Genomic DNA, 23,385 nt, shown 5'->3' with positions numbered 1-23,385 from the left:
ATTCACTTAACCTGATCCAAATCTCTCGTTTTTTTTTTCACAGCTCTTTGCGATTCTATATATACCTTTTTCTCCTTCTTTCGTGCCCAAAGACTGGTAGAGATCTTCATATGCTCTTATTCTTACTTCACTTACAGTCACTTTTGTCTCTTTCTTAGCAGCCTTATATTTTTCTCAATTATCTGCATTGTGACATAAAGACCACTCTTTAAAGCACTCCCTTTTTATCTTTATCTTTTCTTGTACACTCGCATTCCACCACCAGGACTCCTTGTCTTTTGGTCCTATTCTTTTAGATTTACCAAAACTTTCTTTTGCTATTATTCTAATAACTTCTGCTATCTCCATCCACATTTCTTCCGCGCTTCCATCCCCATCCCACTTTGCCTCTTCTCCTACCCGTCTTAGGAAACTTCTTTGTTCCTCATCTTTCATCCGCTACCACCTCATCCTTGGGTTCTTCGTATGATGTCTTTTCCTTAATTTTTGCTCAACGCGAAAATTCATGACGAGCATTTTATGTTGTGTTGTCAAACACTCTCTCGGGATAATTTTACAATTAATGCAAAATTTTCGGTCGACTATTCTCAACAAGAAGAAGTTGATTTGAGAGCTTGTCATACCACTCTTATAGGTTATAAGATGTTCGTCTCTCTTTTCAAAACATGTATTTGTGATGAGAAGGTCAAATGTTGAGGAAAAGTCCAAAATAGTTTTACCATCGGCATTGATCACCCCGAAACCATGGCCTCCATGAATACTTCCATAACCAGTCACTTCTCTTCCAACATGGCCATTTAAATCTCCTCCAAAGAAAATCTTATCTCCCGAAGGTATGTCTTGAACCAAACTCTCTAGATCCTCCCAAAACCTTATCTTGTTGTTCGTCCGAACCCACTTGCGGTGCATAGGCGCTAATCACATGAAAAACACCTCCCTCCACCACAAGTTTGATCGAGATGATCCGATCTCCCATCCTCTTGACATCTACTACGTCCTTCTTCCACTGCTTATCCACAATAATACCAACTCCATTCCTACTCTTCACCTTTCCTGTATACCAAAGTTTGAAATCGGACATATCCAACTCCTTAGCCTTTGCACCAACCCATTTTGTTTCTTGTAGGCACATAATGTTAATCTTCCTCCTTGTCATGGTGTCCACCACCTCCATGGATTTTCCTGTTAGAGTGCCTATGTTCCATGTCCCAAATCTCAACCTTTTGGCGCTCCGACCTTTACCTTTTATTTTGTGAACTAGCTTATTTACCCTCGTCCGTTCACGAAAATGCGGGAACCCTTGTTCATTTAACACTACATCCGGGCACAGATGCAGTGGCTCTTGCTCATTTGACACTGTACTCGAGCCATACAGCGCGTTGCTTCTGGGCAACGACCTAGCTTTAGCACAATAATGCCTGTGATTCATGTCATGGGGATTCGATTATGTTTTTATGTTGGTTTTCGAAGACTTAACACAACCCTCCTCCTTTATCTGGGTTTGGGACCGGTTATCTACCGCAAGTGTAACATAGGCGGAGTTATATTTCTCATTTCTTTGACACAATAAAATCCTACTAACTAAAGTAATTTGTTTGCCAATATGTGTTCCATCTTTAAATCTTAGGAGTCAATATTATGTATTTGAACCCAGCATAAGATTGCCTCTATCATGGGCTTAATCATTTTTCAATCATAATTATCCTACAACTTAGATGTGTTTGATTAGGAGTCAAAAGCCGACAACAACAACCACCATTAGGTGGATCCATTACATGGAACAAACATCATTGCATCCTGGCATGAATCATGACTGAACTCAGCCTATTCACAAATTACTTAGGAGAAAATTAGGAGTTAAACTAAGTTGAAAATTTAGAAGATCAAAAGAATCATGTTTGGTTGACAAAAACACAAATATGGAACTTTTTTTATATGTGTTGGCATGACTCAGCTAATCTGTTATTTTTCTCTATATTGCTCTTATGTTAGCCACCCATCCCGTCGTCAAGGAGGCTCCACCAGATTCTTCCGGTATCAATGGTAGTTATGTTGTCTTTGACTCTCATGACAATCAAATAACTAAATTTTGGCCACGGCCATTGAGTCAAAATCTCCGTCACAAGTGCTTTTCTGTTTTGTTGAGAGTGAGGGAAGTTGGAAATGGAATGAGATATTTATTGCCATGGAAGATTTCCAAGAAGAGGTGTTGTCATACTTGATGAACAACAACCATCTCTAGTTTGATTTTCTGCCAGTAAAGATAAACAATGTTGGCGGCAAAAGCAGCATTAATTTTGACCATTGAAATCTAAATGCCTCTATGGTGAATTAGGTGGATGATAGCAGTAGGATAGTAGAGCTGAAGAAGTGGCCATGAAAGAGAAGACAAACACTTGTGAATGAAATTGAACCAAATTGATTCACCATTGCTGTTTTGACAACCCCACCTCAATCTCAACTCCAAGATCATACCAATCTGCATTAATCCGTCTGGTTCACCCTCAGATTTTACTCTGTTAAAAAGTCTCATAAAAACTTTCTTCCTTGATTTCTTATGTATATCCAAACACCCTAAGTATCAATCTAAAATCCAATTATCCTTAACAATGTTACTACCTATAGAGTATTTTTCTTTTTAATAAAACCCACTAAATCTATTAATTTGCTTTTTGCAGTGAAACCTGAGGTTGAGGACTACATTATGTTATATTAATTAAGTTTCATAGTTTTACTGAAACTTTTACTAAGTTTTCCTTATTATTTTATTCGTACTAACACAAATAAAATTTTCTAGGTATGAGTTCAACTCCAATGTTGGAGTGAGAACTAGACATGAAGAGTGGATGGGTGTGTATGAAGGGCTTTGTACTACAGAAGTGTGTCACATGTTTTAGGGGGCGAGTTTGTTTTCCTTAAATCTTATTGGTTGGGTACTCTTTTTCCTCTCTGGAGTTTTGTCCCACTGGGTTTTCTCCTTAGAGGTTTTAACGAGGCCTTACCAAGAGGTGCCGGATATGTTCACCGGTGGATTGTGTCTTTATTTTATTTGTGTTTAATGGTTTGTATTTATTTTTCTGTCGTGTGTTTAAGCCATTTCAATAATTATTGAGAAAAAAAAGGGTCTAATATGGTTATAAGTTGTAAAGATTATGATGAAGCAGAGCTATGTTGTTCTAAATATTACTGTAACATCTTAACTGGATGAAATGACTACTAAGAACGTTACTTTATGCTGTTACAAAATAGTGAGTTCTTGTGTACAAGTTGCCTCTGCAATATGTTGTTATATTGAGTAAAGTGACAATTAAGTTTTCGAGCATATCGATTTTGGACAAATTAATTCTTAAAGAATAAAAACTATCAAATAAGTCTTCAAATATTGTAAATGTTGGACACGGTTTCTCTCTCCGTCAATTTCTAATATAAAAGTTAACAGAATTGTTTATGTATACTGTTAATTCTGATAGACGTGTCTGTCTATGTCACATTGGAATTATTTCAAATATTGGAGACAATTTAATTCTCCATTTTAATTGAGTTATAAGAGTACACAATCTCTAATTGTCCAAATTTTCCATTTGAATATCTTTAAGGCCAGTACCTTTTAAACTTTATCGCAGTACAATAGAAATGCGAAGGTACTCAGATTCATAATCAAATAAATTTTCCTCATTAAACTTGTGGGCAGGAATTTCTCTTTAAAATGCTTCAACAAAAGGGTCATCTTCAACTTCCATTTGTGCATGATCAGCTTTCTCATTATGAGGTGAGTTGCCATGTTGTTGTGTTGTGTATATCTTAGGCCTAGTCCTAATATTCTTGACTCCATTAATCCTTCCACCTTTGCTCTGCTGCTAATAACATCACTCCTTGCAATTTGCACATTTTTTTTTGAAACAACACTCTTTCTTTTTGGATCATTCTTCCTTATTTTTATTGCAAGGACATCCTCCTCATCAGTATCACCGACTTCAAATTCAAATAATGAGGCTTGTATAACTCATCTTTGACACTTTCATACTCACCATCATCAGAAATTGAAAGGTCATCAAATTCATCACATGCTATAACTAGGGTTTATTGTAAATAAAAGAGATCCACGATAAGTTATGAAGAAACACACAATATAAAAAAGGCTCTAACAATTCTGAACAACACTTCCAATTTTAAGCTTGCAAAAATAGGACACGTCACTCTATATAACGGGACAACTAAGCATATTTATTCCATTTTACAATGGAAAGGATGTAATGTGTCCATCGTTTGTAATTTTTGAGGACTTATTTAATAGTTTTTATTTTTTAAAGATTAATTTGTCCGAAGTCAACATTTTCAAAGGCTTAATTGTCACTTTAATATGTTATATTTATACATTGCTACCTATGGTGGAGTTTTTTAGAATTATCTTGGCCAATTTATTAAGGGTTTCACTTGCAACTTGAGGAGTTGCTCTATTATTCATGCCAAACTTTGGTACTTCAAATTGCCTTAGCTAACAATTTTACTTGCTTAATGGTTAAATCTGACTCTGCTGCAGCTATTAATTTTGCTAAGAATGATTGCCCAACTACACATCCTTGTGCTCCTCTTATAGCTGACATTCACATTTTGGCTAGGCTTCTCCAGAACATTCAATGGTCTCATACTTTACGTGAAACTAATTCAGTGGCTGACATCCTTACTAAGAAAGAGCATGATATACTCTTTGGCTATCATGTGTTTGAAGCTACTCTTCCTGATATTTTTAATTCTCTTTTGTTAGATGTTTCTGGTGTTTCTTTCGTGAGAGGATTTAGTTAGTTGTCTTGTTTTTTTTGAGTCTCTAACCCTCCTTTCTCACAAAAAAAATATGTTATATTTATACATTGAAATTGTGTAATACCAAAAATCGGATAGATTTAGCCTACAAAAAATGTTGAATAAATAAGATATTTTTGTAATTAAATTTAATTAAGTTTTTTTTTTGTAAGTCTTCTCTTTCTTCTTCAACTAGTTTTTATTATACTAATAAATTATTAGATTAATTTAATTGAACTTAAAAAATCTAAAATAACGTGTTGTGTAACATAATGGTTTATCTAGTTATGGTCAAAATTGTGTGAATCCTACTTAATTATGTTGTTTTATATTCTCATTATTATTTTTTTATATTTGTAATGTATTTTATACATATAACTAATTTTTATACACATATAATATGATTGAACTGTAATGATAAATCAAATTTACCAAAAATAAGTTTAATTAACTAATTAATTACTGATACAATTCATTAACTTTAAAATTAATTAAATTAAACAAAACAAATTTTGTTAAATATAATTGTTAATACACTGGCCCAACACTAAGGCCCAGGTCCAAATACACCAAAAGGCCCAATCCAAAGATTGGCCTTCGTTATTCACCGACCTCTTTAGAAGAGGTCGGACTCAACACAGACTTCTTTTCAAAGGAGTCGGGTTCAAGAGATAGCTGGCAGATAACACTTATTCAAATAAGTAACTGCCCCTAAAATCTCTCAACCCACTTCTAGAAGCCATATCCCAACAATCCCTAAATAAAGGGACGGTTATCCACCTAAAAAGGTGGCACTACTCCAACGGTGGTTATTGGATCACCACTATAAATACACTGACACCCCTCAGGTATCTCTAAGTTCCAATACATTCTAAGCCTGCTTAACCCCATGCTGACTTAGGCATCGGAGTGTCTTTGCAGGTACCACCCCCCATCTCTTGGAACACACAACTCGGAGGCGGCTCCCAGACGTAAACCAAGTCGGAGACCACACTCCTCCAGCGCTTGGGCCTCCAGCGCTTGGGCCTCAAACAAGCCCAACCACCGTCCGGTTCTAGGTAAGCCCCGTAACATTGGCGCCGTTGTCGGGGACCTGAAGCTCAACTCTTGATAATGGCGGATGATCAACAACATAGTCAGACAACCACTCGACATGAATAAGATGCAAGCATGTTAAAAAGAAGCTGGAATACAGTTTCTATGGATACCAGAAATTCCGTAAAAACTTCTCCCAATGGGCAGAGGTTATCAAATAGGGATGATGATTCTACTTCTACAGTTAAATTGGATTAAACAAAAGAGAAGAAAGCACCGTCCCAAGGCCATTGTAGAAAGCAAACCAAGACGAACTCGAAATCCAATTGAATAAAAGAATTTTCAATTCAGAAAATTCAATTGGCAAAAGAAGTTACGTGAAAAAAAAAAAGACGAACTCGAAAGCCAATTGAATAAAAGAATTTTCAATTCAGAAAATTCAATTGGCAAAAGAAGTTACGTGAAAAAAAAAGACGAACTCAAAAGCCAATTGAATAAAAGAATTTTCAATTCAGAAAATTCAATTGGCAAAAGAAGTTACGTGAAAAAAAAGGGAACTCGAAAGCCAATTGAATAAAAGAATTTTCAATTCAGAAAATTCAATTGGCAAAAGAAGTTACGTGAAAAAAAAAAGACAAACTCGAAAGCCAATTGAATAAAAAAAATTTTCAATTCAGAAAATTCAATTGGCAAAAGAAGTTACGTGAAAAAAAAGGGAACTCGAAAGCCAATTGAATAAAAGAATTTTCAATTTAGAAAATTCAATTGGCAAAAGAAGTTACGTGAAAAAAAAAAAGAGGAAAAGGGAACGTGACTAATCCCAACCTCTTCGTGAAATAGGATGGATAATGACATTTGTGCCAACTTACAATCTCGGAAAAATCCATGATACCCACTCATGGAATGGAGCAGTTGCATGTTCCAAATACACAACATCAGCCAATTTGAATGCAACCCAATCCGACAACGGAGTGATGAATCCAGTTTTTTCTTCAGTGGATTCACATGTCAATTACAACAGTGAATAACACAAAAAATTCTCATGGTACATCTTTCGTTGGTTGCTCACAAATTACATCACTGCCAATGAATATGGAAAGAAATATTCCCGTGGTAGAATTTGATGTTGTTTGCACACCAATAAAAATGGATGTCTTCCAGGAAGAAAACTGGAATCCGATCCAAAGAAAAAAGAAAGTCAGGGTGACAAAGGCCCAGTCTTCATTGGAGGGGATGATGGTCAGACTTTCCTTCAAAGGTCGGATGAGCTGGGAGCTCACAGAGAAAATCCAACCTCTTTTAGAGAGCTCATGAAGGAAAGTCCGACCTCTTTTAGAGAGCTCATGAAGAAAAGTCCGACCTCTTTTAAAGGTCAGACTTTACAACAAGGTCGGATGAGTTGGGAACTCACAAAGAAAATCCGACCTCTTTTAAAGAGCTCATGAAGAAAAGTCCGACCTCTTTTAAAGGTCAGATTTTACAACAAGATCGGATAAGCTTGGAGCTCACAAAGAAAATCCGACCTCTTGCAAAGTTCATGAAGGAAAAGTCCGACCTCTTTTAAAGGTCAGACTCTACAATAAGATCAAAAACCTTCAGACTAATAAAGAAAAATCCGACTTCTCTTAGATCCCACGAAGAAAGTCCGACCTCTTTTAAAGGTTAGACTCTACAAATGAGGTCTAAAACCTCATTTGCTCAGAAGAATCCGACCTCTTTAGAGCCGACAAGGAAAAAATCCGACCTCGTTTTGGAGTCTGTAAAAAATCCGACCTCTTTCATGATCAACTCTACAATGAGGTCGAAAATCTCGAAGATTACCAGAAAGAAATTCCGACTTCTTTGAAAGATCAGAGTCTACAATGAAGTCGAAAACCTCCAAGCTTAGGAAGAAAGTCCAACCTCTTTCCAAGCTTAGAAAGAAAAATCCGACCTCTTTTAAAGGTCAGACTTTACAACAAGGTCGGATAAGCTTGGAGCTCACAAAGAAAATCCGACCTCTTTTAGAGCTCACAAAGAAAAGTTCGACCTCTTTTAAAGGTCAGACTTTACAACAAGGTCAGACAGGCTAAGAGCTTACAAAGAAAAGTCCGACTTCTTTCTTGAGGTACAACTTCGAGAACCAGATCCCAAGCATAAATGGCTATGAGAAGGTCATACGAAAAAAATTTCTCAACTGACAACCTCGTCTTGATCCAAAATGACATCGGGCCAAAATCGAACGAAGAAAAGCCAACACCAAAATGAAAAGATCCCAACAAAATCACTTAAGACTTGAAAAAGAACTACTACAACATACTCGACCTACTCGAAAACAATCTACCTAGATTGTGCCATGTCTACAACAAAAGGGATACTACAGCTAGAAAGCGCACCTTACTCCCTAATGCACACTTTTTCTGACTTGAAGTGATGTGATCCAAAGTGGTGTAAGAAGTTATAAATACAAATCGTGGTCCAACCTCATTAAGCCACTTGTACTAAATCAAGCTGGCAAGGGGCAAACCTAAAACAAATTGCACAAATAACTTAAGGACAGCGTGATCATAATCAAACATCAACACGAAGAGGATGCAAACCTGACCTCACAACAATTTGTTTAAAACAAATTGAGAAAGGATGGCGATTTATAAGAATACCTCCTCAAGCCAAGAGATAAGTATCCGACCTTACTAAGTTGACACAACAAGTATAAAACAAGTTATCCGACCTCCCAAAAAGAGAGTCTAAAATAACTTGTAAAAGTCACATAGCAACAAATAGTAAGATTCAAGAATGGCATGACTGAATACTCGAGTCCGACTTTATGAAGCTCGGCCTCGAGTAGGGGCACTGGCTTATCATGAAAGCTAAGTCCAAAATTATTAAATCAAAGACAACATTCTACAGTGATATCAGAGCACGAAGAAAGAACTCGACCTCCTTCCAGAATTCTGAGAGCAAACTCAGATAAGAAAAGAGGTTTAGAGAAATTCTACAATGAAGTGGATAACATTCAAGTTCAAAAAGAAAAAATTGACCCCCTTCTGGAAATTCGAGAGCAAACTCGAATAAGGAAAGAGCTCTTGAGACAAAGGATGGCTACGAGATTCGCCGCAAAAGACCTCATCTTGATAAGAAAAAATATCGGGCTACTAAGTTCGGGCGAATGAAAGCTGACAACAAAAAGATAGGACCCTACAAGATTACTGAGATCTTAGAAAAAAGTTATTATAAGGTGACTAACTTAAACGACACCGAGTTACAAAGGTCGTGGCATGCTCGTAACATGAAAAGGTACTATAGCTAAAAGCGAACTCTACTCCCTGATGTACTCTTTTCCCAACTTTATGATTTTTTCCCAAAAGGAAAGGGTTTTTTCTGAAGGGGGGTTTTTAACGAGGCATCACAGTAGAGACTAAGGGATCATAGATAGTGAAAAACCCTTAGTAGCAGTAAAAGTACCTTCGCAAATAAATAAAGATCTTTTATCTCTTATAAATTCCTTCTCGTTTTTCTTTCTTTCTACGAAACGCGCCGACTTAAGCTCGACAAAGCGTGAAAATCCCATGAACCGACCTAAATGGTCGTCAGGATAAAACGACGAGGTACAAGTCGGTGTAAAGAGGTTATAAAAGTCGATCGTAATAAACTCGGAAATTATCTGACTTACAAGTCGGAAAAACCGAGAAACAAGGAAACGCATCGCAAAAATAACCTAAATCATAAGAGCTCAATAAATCAAAAATTGAGTATAAGGAATACCAAAAAGAGATCAGAAAACCTATTGAAAGCACTAAGGCAAAAGGCTGTCCCGAGTTATTAAGGAAAACTTAACTTAAAGAAAGGGACAGTCAGCCAAGAAAAATGTTTTTCAAAACAAAGATCAAAAAGGTTTTTTCGAAACCTAAAACAGAAAAGCATGCGCACAACAAACAGAGAAAGATGAATTCTTTCGAACAAGAGCTTCTTCCGAACAGAGGAGAGGAAGTGTGAAAGTTTTCAGAAACGAAGCAAGGAAAGAGAGGGAAAGTATTTATAAAAATGTTGGGGGCACAATGGTAAAAACGGAAGCCGTCATTTAAAGAGAGGCACCGTTCCCAATGTAACTGATCCCCGCGTATGAATATACAAATCCCTAACGGACGTGACGTTTGATTAGATGCGATTGTTGAGAATTTTTAAAAAAAAACACGTCGGTTCTGAAACATCACGTCGGTTCCTTATCAGGTCGGCTACGGTCCTGAGTTAAATACTCGACCCCAACTCTTAAAAAGAAATTGGGCTCGAGTAGGGGCACTACAAATCACTTCTACCAAATGACTCATATAGAAACGAGTTAAAAAGGAAGGATTGTAAACGTTTTTGACTAAAATCGAAACGTAAAAACTATCCTCCAAAATAACTTGGATAAAACGAGTTGTACCACACACGAGGATGACAACCTTGTAAAAACTAGAAAGGGGAGAGAATAAGCATATAATCCCTTCACCTAAGGCGCCAATTTATGCTCGACAAAGTGCAAAAATCACGAGCTGATCTTTTCAATGGTCGCTCGGATAAAGCGACGAGGTACAAATTGGTATCCAATGGTTATAATACGGCTTGATGATTTAAAACAACTCAAGCCCATGAGTTGAACAAATCAAGTAAAAAATAACCATATGATCTAAGTAATTTGTATTAAAACAAATTGCGCAAAACAACTTGATATATAACGAGTTGTGCTTCAAAAAAGTGACTTGTATAAAAAACAAGTCATCTAGAAAACTCAGAATGAATGAGTTCAACAAAAAAAGGCTTCATTCGAAAATCCTTTCTGCTTGATTGCTCGAGTCCGACTCCATAAAGCTCGACCTCGAGCAGGGGCATAATGGATAAAGCAACGAAGTCCGATGGTTATAAAGATGATCTGATACTTTAAAAGGACTCAAAATAAACAATTTGTACTTGAAACAAGTTGTGAAATCCTAAAAAAACAGCTCAAATTTAAATGAGTTGTATGAAATTAGATCAAGAAATAGCCACGTTTTAATTAAACGATTTGAAATGAAACAAATCGTAAGACCTTAAAACTACTCGCATCGAATGAGCTAGATGAGGTTATACTAAAAAATAATTACGAGTTTTGAAATAAACGATTTGTATCAAAACAAATCGTAAGAAATCAGAATAAGTTTCAGAAAGGTGATTTGTATTAAAACAAGTCATGTATCCTCAAAACAACTCGAATTGAACGAGTTGTACGAAACTAGGATAAGAAATATTCTTTGGTTAAGTAAGATGTGCTAAAACCAATTATACAGAGCCTACAAGCCCGAGTTCAAATACTCGAATCCAACTCTTAAGAAAAAGAGATTGAACTCGAGTAGGGGCACTGTTAATACACTGGCCCAACACTAAGGCCCAGGTCCAAATACACCAAAAGGCCCAATCCAAAGATTGGCCTTCGTTATTCACCGACCTCTTTAGAAGAGGTCGGACTCAACACAGACTTCTTTCCAAAGGAGTCGGGTTCAAGAGATAGCTGGCAGATAACACTTATTCAAATAAGTAACTGCCCCTAAAATCTCTCAACCCACTTCTAGAAGCCATATCCCAACAATCCCTAAATAAAGGGACGGTTATCCACCTAAAAAGGTGGCACTACTCCAATGGTAGTTATTGGATCACCACTATAAATACACTAACACCCCTCAGGTATCTCTAAGTTCCAATACATTCTAAGCCTGCTTAACCCCATGCTGACTTAGGCATCGGAGTGTCTTTGCAGGTACCACCCCCCATCTCTTGGAACACACAACTCGGAGGCGGCTCCCAGACGTAAACCAAGTCGGAGACCACACTCCTCCAGCGCTTGGGCCTCAAACAAGCCCAACCACCGTCCGGTTCTAGGTAAGCCCCGTAACAATAATATAAAAATTTAACCATGTTAGGTATACACAGACACAATGTTAGTTATTGCATAAAATATATATTATAATATAAAATATACATAGTTATTATTTTTTGTTTATATATAAAATATTTTTTTAAAAAGGTTAATTTTAATATTTAATATTATTTAAAATTATTTTTGAAAATAATATATCTTTTACATTATTTAAGAAAAAATTCCAGTAAATGTTCCTACAAAAAACCCAGAATTTGCCAAAGTTGTGCCGAACTGAAAAAGCTGAGATTGATATCGGTCCAATGACAAATTGTTGGTGACTCTCATTATTGTGCGTAAACCCAACGGCTACTACTGATAGGGATCTCTAACACACAAAAGTCACGCTAATCGGTGTCAGCGTCAACGAAAAACGACGATCTTTTTCTCTTTTTCTTTTCCCCCAATAACTACCGACGTTGACTCATAGCTCAAAGTTGCCAAATTCATAGAATTTAATATTTATAGTATTATTATTTGGATATTATAATTTATTTTGTAATAATTTTTTTTAATTCTTTTAAGATTTGATGTAACTTAAAATTTAAACGACATCAACTATAATCTTTCTGTTTAATAAATGAACACTTGTATTAATAAATTTTCATGAAGAACATTTACACATATTATAATGTTAATGATAGTACAATTTAATAATATACAATTTAAAAACTAAAACTTATATAGTTTATGTGATACAGTATGAATTGGGAATTAAATAAAAATAGGTTACTTTGGGTTTCCAAGGGTTTTCTTTTTTATTTTAATTATTTATTTTTAATTATTTATAATTGTATGGATTATGGAATTTTTAGTTAGATTATTATGGGATTATCTATTTATCTTTAATTAATTCCAATTTATAAAATTAAAATTCTTTCTACGACTCAAGCAACGTTTCTTCTTCTTGTTTCTTCTTAGTTTCCGTCGTCGCCGTCAGTTAAGAACGTAAAACCCCACCAACCACCATTTCCCTCTTCTCACTCCTTCATTTTCCGTTTAATTTTCTCAGATCTACCTTTCTCTCTCTTCTTCTATGGCTTCCACTGCTGTTGCCACCTCCTCCGTCCCTGCCGCCGTGAGGACGGAACCGCTGCCGCAGACGTCTGATTCTTCTCCTTCCAGAACCTCCGCCGCCGCCGAGGTGTCGCTTTTATCGTCCTCACCCGCCGCCGAGGTCATTGATCGTAGCGATTCTTCCAATTCATCGCCGAACCTATTTGCTGACGCTGAAAATCAGGTACCTACCTCCTCGCTCTTTTAATCTTGTCGGTGCTGCGCGCTTCCTGCATTTATGATTCTTCGACTCGGTTCAATCGTTTCTGTGTGTAGTGTAGTCTGTAGCGCATTACTTTATAGGAATTTCGTTTATTCATTTAATTTTGTAGAAATGAATTATGCTGTATTATCTTTCATGTGTTTTTCCGGATGTCTTGAGAATTTCGAGTTCTGTGGATTTTGATATTAGGAATCTAAGCTGGCTTAGTTATCTATGGAAATTGTGTAAATTTTTGGTAGTTTTGAATTTCAACATTTCTGTGATCAATCTTTGTAACTCATGCCTTTATCCTTTTGGTTACAGACTATGGACGCGTTGAAGAGTGAAGAGTATCGGCAGCTGTTTCGTCTTCCACCAGATGAAGTAAGTGATTTTCTATCTTTTCAAGTTAGCTGTTCTAATTTCTTAAGGTTTTGCTTATTGGTTTACTGATTACTGTTATAGCATAGAATTGAATTGAATTGAATGGTATTCTAGTCAAATTTGCAGTTTTTTGGAACGTGTTTGTATATGATCATGTCCTTATGTCACTTCTTGGCAAAGCATTCAATGAAGTCGGGTTGGGAAACCTCATTGATGAGATGCTAAAAAAAATTGCTTAGAAGTCCCAGGTCAAAAGTCTCTTATTTTGCAAATTGTGGACCTTCTCTTGATTAATGGTAGATAAGATCATTCACACACCCTATTTAGTTATCAACACTCCTCCATGAAGGTTTTTTACTTTCATTTCCTTACTCTCAAGTAATATTCAGACTATTGAGTCAATTGCTTCCTTTTTTAATATATAAATTCTTTAGAGGTTAACTAATTCTAACGACCTTGGACCCTGGTGGTGTATAACTAAAGGAACTATTACTCAAATCTTCAAAAAAGTCAAAACTAAAGAACAATAATTTTGGATAGCCTCAAATCAAGAGCAGCCCCGACTTTGCAAAATAAGAGACTTTTGACTGGTGGCTTGTAAGCAATTTTTTTAAGAACCTTATCAATGAGGTTCCCCAACCCAACCTTATTGAATACTTTACGCACTTTCTTTCATGATATAATGAGATATCTCTTGAAGCCTTTGGGGTAGAACATATTTTGGATTTGTTTGGAATGAAATTCCTCTTACCAACTTATCCTTCTATTGTAATGTGTATCTTATCTACACATTCTGCTTACCGTGTGAATGAAGTGTTTGAATTGTGGAGCAACCATTTTCGGGAGTGCTTTCCTTAATTATATTACCTAAAACTCAATGTATCATATTTTAGTTTTGTAATTTCAGTCCTCCAAAATTTGAATAATGTTGGCTCAACATTTTCTTAGTAAGTCATTCTTACAAAATTTCCAAAATTAGTTCTGTACCATTTATATAAACACAAACATATTTCATCTAGGACTAAGGAAAAACCAAGTCTCTCTAGACTTGAATGTGATGTTGATATCAAGAGTTCCATTCCCAGAAGGCCCCCTTTCCCCTCTCCGTAGACAGATGCTTGCACATCCTTTGTAACCAAAATAAAAGAACACATTCTTATGGATAAATAAGTGCTAGGATTCAATTATATATTAACCTTGTCTGTGCATTTCTTACATCTAGCAACAAAGCAAATTGATATTTATATGTTGATTTTTCTCATTCCTTTTTCATAATTCACATCTTATTTATTCTCCTTTTATTTTAGGTCCTTATTGAAGATTTTAATTGTGCCCTCCAGGAAAATATACTTATTCAGGTAATATTCTTGTTTTGATTTGTTGTTAAATGGTATTAGTCTTGACTTGAGTGATGTACATTTTCTTTTTTTTATTGGAAAATCATTTTTCTGGATTTCATTTGCTTAAACTGCCAAAAGCTTTTTCATTTTGTTGTTTAATGATTTAAAAGCAAGTTATAACAAGTCATGTTGCCTTTTCATTTGGTTTCCTGATTAGTTATTAATTTCTTGTTGTAGGGTCATATGTACCTTTTTGTCAACTTTATATGTTTCTACTCGAACATATTTGGGTTTGAGACAAAGGTAAGTGACTGAACAGAATGCATTTTTAACATATTCTTTTATCTTTTTGCCTTCTGAGCTTGTTTATAATGCCCATGACTAATCTAGTTTAATGGGAAAATTTATTGCTTTTGGTACTATATTTTTTATTGCAAATGATTGTGTGAAAGCACGTACGTGGGTATGAACTGTCAAGAGTGACTAAATCACAAACTTAAATCCATATTGGACAATAAAATATCTGAAAGATTTTGTGTAAGTATTTTTTCTGAACCGTGTTGTTTCCAGATATATAATCTCTTCATTGTAATCTTTTTACAATAAAATCCATGATATATGTGAAAGAAGTATCGTTCCTTGATTGTTTCCATTGAGTTTATTCTTATCTAGAGATTTTGGTTTTTGTTTTACGATTTCTCTGCATCTTGGATATGTCAATGGTTTATGTTTCAGAGAATAATTGCATTCCCAGAAGTCACAAGTGTACGTAGGGCAAAGACAGCTGGGCTCTTTCCCAATGCCATTGAGATTCTTGCTGGCAACAGGAAGGTATCTTACACATAGAAGAACGTTATAGTCATTATGCATCACTGCAACATTGAATATTCAATCTGAATATATTTTTACCGCGTACTGTTTTTTCTGCTTAATTGTGCCCTGATGTCCGTCTTAATCCACTTATCTGTTTGACAGTACTTTTTCGCATCTTTCCTATCCCGTGATGAAGCTTTTAAGATTATTAATGATGGATGGTTACGGCAGGCTAATGGTACCAGAGCAGTTATTGAACAGGTGTTTTGCTACAGTAATCTGTGTATCTAATTATTTATGATGTTTGTTAAGGTAGAAAAAAAAAACCTGGAATTTAACAGCAATTCTTTTTGGCTAATGTTGTGTTTGTTGTACCCTTGCCCTTATACATTGGGTGGTCTTTCTTTTTCTTTTTTTTCAGGAGTCTATGTCCGAGTGCAGCGCCCAAGACAGTGAACTTATAGCTACTGAAAATGTCAAAGGTTCTGATATATTAGACAATGAATCTCCTTCTGCAGACCCGTATGCCCATTATCTTAGTGACCTTTGCCTTAGAATAAGATTATTTTGTGTGGAAACTCATTTAGACTTACTTATATATGTGTTAATCAGAAGCAAGGTTACTACTAATATTATCAACGACATGGGACCTCCATCAAATATTATAGATAGCCCTGTAGTGATGAAAGTTACAGATAAACAATCCAGTACAAAACAGGTAGCTGAACCTGTATTGAATGAAGATTCTCCAGCTGCGAGTTCATGCTGGAAAGAGGAGGACATTGATGCTCCAACAAGTGAGTTTGGAACATACCCACTACTTGTATACATTTTGGATTTAAGCTTGTAGAATGCATTTAATCTTCTAGATATTGTAATGTGGGAGAATGATGCAAGGTTTTTATTTTAGAATTGTTCAATGGATCTGGCTAATAGTATATTGGAAGAATGGGTGGTTTTGTTGAAATATAAATAAAATGAAATTTTTACTTTTCTATTGATTCAGGCTTTTAGGGTATACTTTATCATACATTGTCATAAAATAACTTGCCTGAAGTTTGTAACAATCGGGAAGTTTTGATGTACAGATGAGATTGGAGTTTGTATGCTATATTGTATTGCAGCTCTGTTACACTTAAATAGTTAACTGCAGTGGATTAGCCATATAAGCTCTTTGCTTAACTACTGTTTCTTACAAATAGAAGTTGGTAAACTGACTTGATTGATCCTGTCTTTGAAATTCTCCAGCCCCTCTGTTTATTTGTGGTCTGAGAAGTTAAAAAATATTAAATATATAACCCTAGGAAACTTTGCCTGAGCAAAATTGATCAAATTTTCATGCCCATTGTGTTTAGGGTTTGAAAAGCTATGCTTTATAGATGAATCATTTGTTTTGCTTTTTTATCATATTATCCTTCTCCTTAAATCTTAATGAAATTATTCTTTTATCAAAAAGATAAAAAAATGTCTATTGTGTTTAACTTATAATATATTTTATTAATCCATCATATTTTTTCAAAAACTCTGCTGATCTGAGCTTATTTTCTAATGTGCAGCCCCAGAAGAATACACATGTGTTGCAGAAGCTGAGTTTCCGGTATTTCTTATTAGAAAAAATACCATTTTATTTTTTCATTTTCAAGTTTTCCCTTGTTGACTTTAGTAATATTAGTCTTCTAAATTTATTAGAAATTTTAAAATTTTAAATTTACAAACTGCAGATAAAGGTTGAAGACTTCTTTAGGTACTTTTTCTCAGATGATGCTGTAAACTTTCATGAGTCTTTCCATAAAAGATGTGGTGATAAAGGTAGCCTGCATGAAACAACTATGAAACCTCTGCATTTGAAAAATCATCTTTAATTTTGTATGCTTTGCTGGTTGTGAGTATGGTTTAAAGGGAAGAATTTAAGATGACTAATACCTGTCACAATACACCTTAACGTTTTGTCGAGGATGATTTTTTCATTTTTCCCCCTCCCCTTTCAGACTTCAAGTGTAGTTCGTGGCGTCCTCAAGAGAAATTTGGGTATGCTCGTGAACTATCTTTTCAACATCCAATAAAACTTTATCTTGGTATGTTTCTGCCAGCTTTATTTCTCTTTTCTATCTGAGTTTTGTTATTCCATGATAATTTTATTGACTATGCAGTGGTGGAGGTTCAACTAAAATTTTGAATGAAGCCAAAGTGAATGCCTAATATGGGGGCTTATTTACAGAGAAATATATGAACATATTGATGAGTTACAAAATTCCATTTCATGGAAAAAATGATTGAGCAGCATGCCTTAAGTAGTTAAGTTTGAAGTTATTAATTCAAATTAAGCTAAATATAAGATGGAATAAATTGTTAAATCTAAGATCTCCTGAGCATATGTCATTTGATGAAGCAATAATAAGTTCTTTGATGCGTACCTATGATTTTTAAAAACTTGGCAAACTGTTCCTATGGAGACCTGCCAGTGAACATAATTGTGTTTCCTTTTCAGGAGCAAAATTTGGTGGCTGCCATGAGCTTCAGAAATTTCGAGTGTATAAGAGCAGGTTGTTACCATGACTCAATCCATTTTTATTTTTTCTTCAGTTATTCTTTTGATTTCTTTCAAGACGTTTTTTCAAGCTAAATGTAATGTAATTATTTAATTGGGAATTCCTTGGTGCCATGATGTGGCCTTGGATAGCATGGTCAAGTGACTGTAGCATATACTTCATCTTCTTATTCTGGCATCTGGTAGGAATGAGGAAAATATCTTAAGAAGTGTATCTTAGGATTGGTTTTCTTATCTCCATCTATCTATGATTTTTTTCCTTATTAATTAAGATTAATACTCTATTGTTATTGTACATGGCGATTAGTGCTGTCTCTTTTGTATCACACATAGAACACATCATATCATAAACTGCCTATATATACATATACTCAATTTCCTTCTTCCTCCTTCCCTTTTTTAGACCCATTATCTCAACATCTTCTTGTCTGTTCAATGAGTATTGGTGCTTTTATTGTGTTATGCTGGCAGCGAAAATAATTGCTCTTGCCTCAATACTGCATTTTATCGTTTCCATTCTTTGTCTTCCCTTATTTGTAGATGTTTATTATTTGTTTTTAGAGCAAGAATAAAGTTGCTCCATTGATTACTTGAAATATATGAAGAACTTATTTACTTATTTTTTTTTTTTACTTATTTTTTTTTTACTTCTTTCAGTCATCTGGTTATAGAGACATCACAAGAAGTCAGTGATGTACCTTATGCAGATTATTTTCGTGTTGAGGTACATTTTTTTCTGGGAAAATTAGATCTTTATCATAAAATTATGAGCTTTTTGCCCCCAGTACAATATACTTATTAGAAGCATTTGGCATGAATTATTTCTCTTTATAATTGTGCTACTAGGTCAACGTAGATAACATGTTTTATTTTGACCCGACTCGCTTGCAAAAGCTCATTGGGCTTGAATTCTACTGTTGACTTCGTGCTAAACTTGCTCTTTTTGCTCTCATGACGAGCCACTGTTTTTACTTGGTGGTTTCTTGTCTTCATTTAACTCTCTCTTTGTTTTAGTTGTTTCGCTAATAATTTTCTTCTCCCAATGAATTTATAGTTTACTTATATTTCTTGTTTAATTACCAGGGACTGTGGGATATACAGAGACACAAGGATGACTCTTGCATTTTGAGAGTATATGTGACTGTAGCATTTTCTAAGAAAACTATTTGGAGAGGTGGGCCTTTTCATGATTTATCCTGAAACTAATATTCTCTTGCTTTGTATCTTATTATTATTATTATTATTATTATTATTATTATTATTATTATTATATGCTAAATGACTTAGTGCTCCCTTTTCACTTTTTCAATATAAATAGTTTTGGTCTGTTAAATTTTCTTCGACTTTCCTGAAATGAAGAAGTATGAAGCAAACAGTTCTCCATGTTATTAGCTTTTGACTTGTCATCTCTTATACTTTAGGAGTTTTAAAATTTCAATTTAAAGTTACATTTCTTTTGACCTCATCAATTGGTATTGCAATCAGTTTGATGAATCTATTAGTTGAGTAAATATTCATTTTTAGCATTATTTTTTTTTTGCACAATACAAGGTTTCATGATGTAAAGTGTGATATTGTCTTTTATCTACAAGAACTTTTTTTATTACGCCAAAGAAAGATTGGGAACAGAATTACCAACTCTGACAAATTTTTTTATACTTATGTGTATGAGACACATATCTGCTTCACTTGAGAGAAAAGAAAAGAAAAAGAACATGTACCATTTTCTAAAAATTGGACTTTATTTGATTTTGTGAACAACTGCACAGGCAAAATATTACAATCAACCGTTGAAGAATGTCGAGAAGCTTATACTACTTGGATTAGCATGGTATTTTTTTTGTGGGTGTTTTTTTTTTCTGTGTTCACTATTTACACTTTTTATTGTCCACTTAAGATTCTATCACTACTTTCAGGCACATGACTTGTTGAAGCAGAAAAACCTAGAAAAGCAAGGTTTAACATTTGCAATTTCTATATATGTTCTTAAATTTTGAAGTTCATTATGCATTCCTGATACCATCAGTTTCTTTGTAATATTTATGATTTGTTTTTATGAGGCAGAAAGAGGTGCTGTTGTTGCTTTGACTCAAAATGGAAAAATCAATCCTGATATAGAGTTGGAGACTGTAGAAACTTCAGGAGCTTCACAGGAGGAATGTAACTCTACAAGGATGCAAGCTACATCTAGTGTAGCAGATGCTATTCACAAGGTTGACACCCAGATGCAAACAAGATTCATTGATACATCGTCTGTTCCTTCTTTGTTCAAAGATTATGTGAGAAAGTTAAGGTTGTCTTTGAAAAGTCAGAACAACCTCTCATTACTCATTGTTGCCATTTTTGCGCTGATTTTCTTCATGCAGGTGCGTACTTTGAACCATAGCTTTAAATTTTTGTCTTTTCATGTTTTGTGGATTAGTCATGAAACTATGAAAAGCCATTCTACTATCAGTACTTTTACATTAAATGCTAAAATCAAATTTTTATTGAAAGATTGTTGCAATTACTTGCTAATGTTAGTGGTATGTCGCTGATTCGCTTCTATGTGAATGTTATGTTACAATGCAGCAAAAAACAAGGCTTTATGATCCCACTAGTACCTAGTGGGTTCGGTTACATAGATCAAATAATGTCATTACGTCTTAATATGTATCATGTTTGCAATGAGAGTGTTCATACAGTGTTCTTATTTGACCACTTCTTACATAGTCTTTTTAGGTCTTCCTTTCCCTCCAACCACTAGTTTATTTTTTTATCCAATCCCACTTTTCTCATTAAATGCTATACTGACTTCTTTCCATATGTCCAAACCACTTAAGATAAGATTTTATCATCTTTTCAATAATAGGTGCTACTCTAACTTTTTCTCCATATGCATATGACTACTCATCTATTGAAGTATTCTCGTTTTAGCGCTGAACTTATGTTCATGTTCACCTTTTGTCACCCAACACTTTTTTCCATATAACATAGCTGGTTCAATGATAGTGATAAAATTTAACGCTGAACTTATGTTCATGTTCACCTTATGTTCATGTTCATATGACTACTTTTCTATTGCATAAAACCCAAAACACTCCACTATTTGACCATCCTTATTAAGTTCCTTTACTTTTGATATAACATTTTTCCCGATTTTCACTTCTATGGTGTTCATCTTTTGCCGCTAAACTTGTACTCCATATACTGTCTTTTATGCAACTTATGTGCAAACCATATACCTCCAAAATGTGTCTCTACAAATCCAACTTCTAATTCAAATCTTCCTGCGGTTCTCCCATAAGGGTGATGTCATCAGGAAAAGGCATGCACCCTGGTATGAGTTCTTGAATATGCTTCTGAAACAAGTGTGAAAAGAGATGGATTTAGAGATTATCCTTGGTGTAATCCTACACCAATAAAAATTTCCTTTGTTATACCTTATTGAGTTTTCACCCTAGTTGTATTCCCATCGCACATATCTTTAGTTGTACGAATATGTACAATCCTTGCTGCTTTCTTCTAGAAAACCTTTATACAGGTCTTCCTTGCTACCCTGTCATATGTTTTTTTTCAAGTCAATAAACATCGTGTGTAGATTTTTCTTATTACTCTGATGCCGCCTCTTCATCATTCTCTTTTATAGCCTCTGAGGTAGATCTAGCTGACATAAAACCAAACTGTTTCTTTGAAACCTTAGTTTCTTGTCCCAACATTCGTTCTATAACTCTTCACAACTTCATAGTATGGCTCATGAGCTTAATCTGTTTTTGTACCACAATTTCGTATATCCCCTTGTTCATTGTAGATAGGGACCAAAATGTTCTTCCTCCATACATATGCATTTTCTTAGACTATGAAATCTCATTAAAGAGTTTAGTAGCTAATAGACTCTATTTCATCCTAAATCTTCCCAAATTCAATCAGGATAATATCTGGGCCCACTGCTCTACCTTTCTTCATTTACTTTCAAAATTTTGAATTCTTCAATAGTAATTCAAGTCTTGGTTCCTCCTTTGTAATTGACCTAAGCATGCCATGAAAGAATCTCATGTCCATCCTTAAATACTCTTATCTGTGACTAACTTCACCATTCTTGTCTTTAATGCACTTAACATGATCCAAATCTCTTTTTTTTTTTTTTTTCTCATACCCAAATACTGATAAAGACCCTCGTAAGCTCTTGTTCTTACTTCATTTATCGTCACTTTTGTCTCCTCTGTGGCCGCTTATTTATCCCAGTTTTTCTCATTATCGCATAAAGACCACCTTTTACATCATCTCCATTTTTTACCTCTACCTTCTCTTGCACACTTGTGTCCTACCACCACGAATTTTATCTCTTCCTGCAGTACCTTTAGTTTTTCTTTTGCTGTTTTCCTAATAACTTTTGTCATCTTACATCACACTAGTTTGCACTTCCATGCTCATCTCACCTGGTTTCTTCCGAGAAGTGGAAGTGATGTAATTATGAGATTAGGCTGCCTACATTACAACCTTTGGGTGCAGTCCCTCCCTGGACCTTGCATTAATGCATGATGCTTGTGCACTGGGCTGCCCTTTTTATTTTTTCCTTCTCAACCAAGGGTATCTTTAGGGTGAAAATTGGGTGAAATTCTTTTTAAATGAAATTCATATACAATTTACATATATCTAATCCATGAAAAATTTCACCTTCTCCAACGTTATCAGCATTTTGGACTTTAGGGATGTTGTAAAACGTTTACTAACTATAGTTGCAGATCAAATACATCATTTTATTAACTATTTACTCTATTCTGTTGCAGCAGTTTAGCATACTTGTGCTATTGTCAAGACCTCAACACATACATGTTAACCCTCCCGTAGACAACATAAATATGATGGAAAATGGAGTTACTAGAACTTCAGACGTGGCATGGTTGGAGAAAAGAATTCATCACCTCAAAGATGAGATGTACATGGTTGAGACTAGGCTTGAAAGGATGCGGTATGAACATGCACTCTTAAAAAAGCAACTAAATGATCTTGAGCGTAAATAACTACCTTCTTTTCGTTGTTGAATCATATCTTTCTCTACATATCTTTTGGTGTATATATATGTGTGTGATGCATGGATCTGATATTCAGTTAAATTCTAAAATTCATTTTATCTTGTTGTAAATGAGGAATATAATTTTTACCACATGTAAAAACTAAAAATTAAGCCACGAGGATTGGTCTAGCGATAAAGGGTTTGGGTAGTATGCACGAGGTTCTAGTTTAAATCTCATTTGCATCATGTAAAAAAAAAAAAAGAGAAAAAGAAAATTGGTAGACAATTTTATTACGAAAA

General features: G+C 34.9%; 2 protein-coding genes across 4 annotated transcripts in view; both read left to right on the top strand.

The window, feature by feature from the left end:
* The window catches only part of LOC107617354 (uncharacterized), a 39,912-nt gene extending 36,666 nt beyond the window's left edge, over nucleotides 1–3,246 (top strand). For both annotated transcript variants that reach the window (XM_016319105.3, XM_016319106.3), the window contains one exon: nucleotides 2,798–3,246. In XM_016319105.3, coding sequence (XP_016174591.1) covers nucleotides 2,798–2,803 — 6 coding nt within the window. In that variant the 3' untranslated portion in view covers nucleotides 2,804–3,246. The remainder of the gene's footprint in view (nucleotides 1–2,797) is intronic.
* A 9,351-nt stretch (nucleotides 3,247–12,597) lies between these two features.
* On the top strand, nucleotides 12,598–23,385 carry VAD1 (GRAM domain family protein). Of its 2 annotated transcripts, none has more exons than XM_016320391.3 (18): nucleotides 12,598–12,986; nucleotides 13,329–13,388; nucleotides 14,696–14,746; nucleotides 14,966–15,031; nucleotides 15,464–15,559; nucleotides 15,704–15,802; nucleotides 15,963–16,063; nucleotides 16,154–16,338; nucleotides 17,098–17,138; nucleotides 17,263–17,350; nucleotides 17,530–17,616; nucleotides 18,030–18,084; nucleotides 18,747–18,813; nucleotides 19,173–19,263; nucleotides 19,859–19,920; nucleotides 20,006–20,045; nucleotides 20,154–20,455; nucleotides 22,859–23,272. In XM_016320391.3, exons 1-18 carry the CDS (start codon nucleotides 12,783–12,785, stop codon nucleotides 23,090–23,092), a joined length of 1,929 nt encoding a protein of 642 aa, XP_016175877.1. In that variant the 5' UTR covers nucleotides 12,598–12,782; the 3' UTR covers nucleotides 23,093–23,272. The 2 variants fall into 2 exon arrangements, with proteins under 2 accessions (XP_016175877.1, XP_016175878.1); XM_016320392.3 differs by having other exon boundaries at nucleotides 12,636–12,986; nucleotides 22,862–23,385.

Source organism: Arachis ipaensis, chromosome B9 (genome assembly GCF_059453495.1).
Source record: "Arachis ipaensis isolate K30076 ecotype BB chromosome B9, ASM5945349v1, whole genome shotgun sequence".
Taxonomy (NCBI): domain Eukaryota; kingdom Viridiplantae; phylum Streptophyta; class Magnoliopsida; order Fabales; family Fabaceae; genus Arachis; species Arachis ipaensis.
This window is presented reverse-complemented; position numbering and strand designations above follow the sequence as displayed.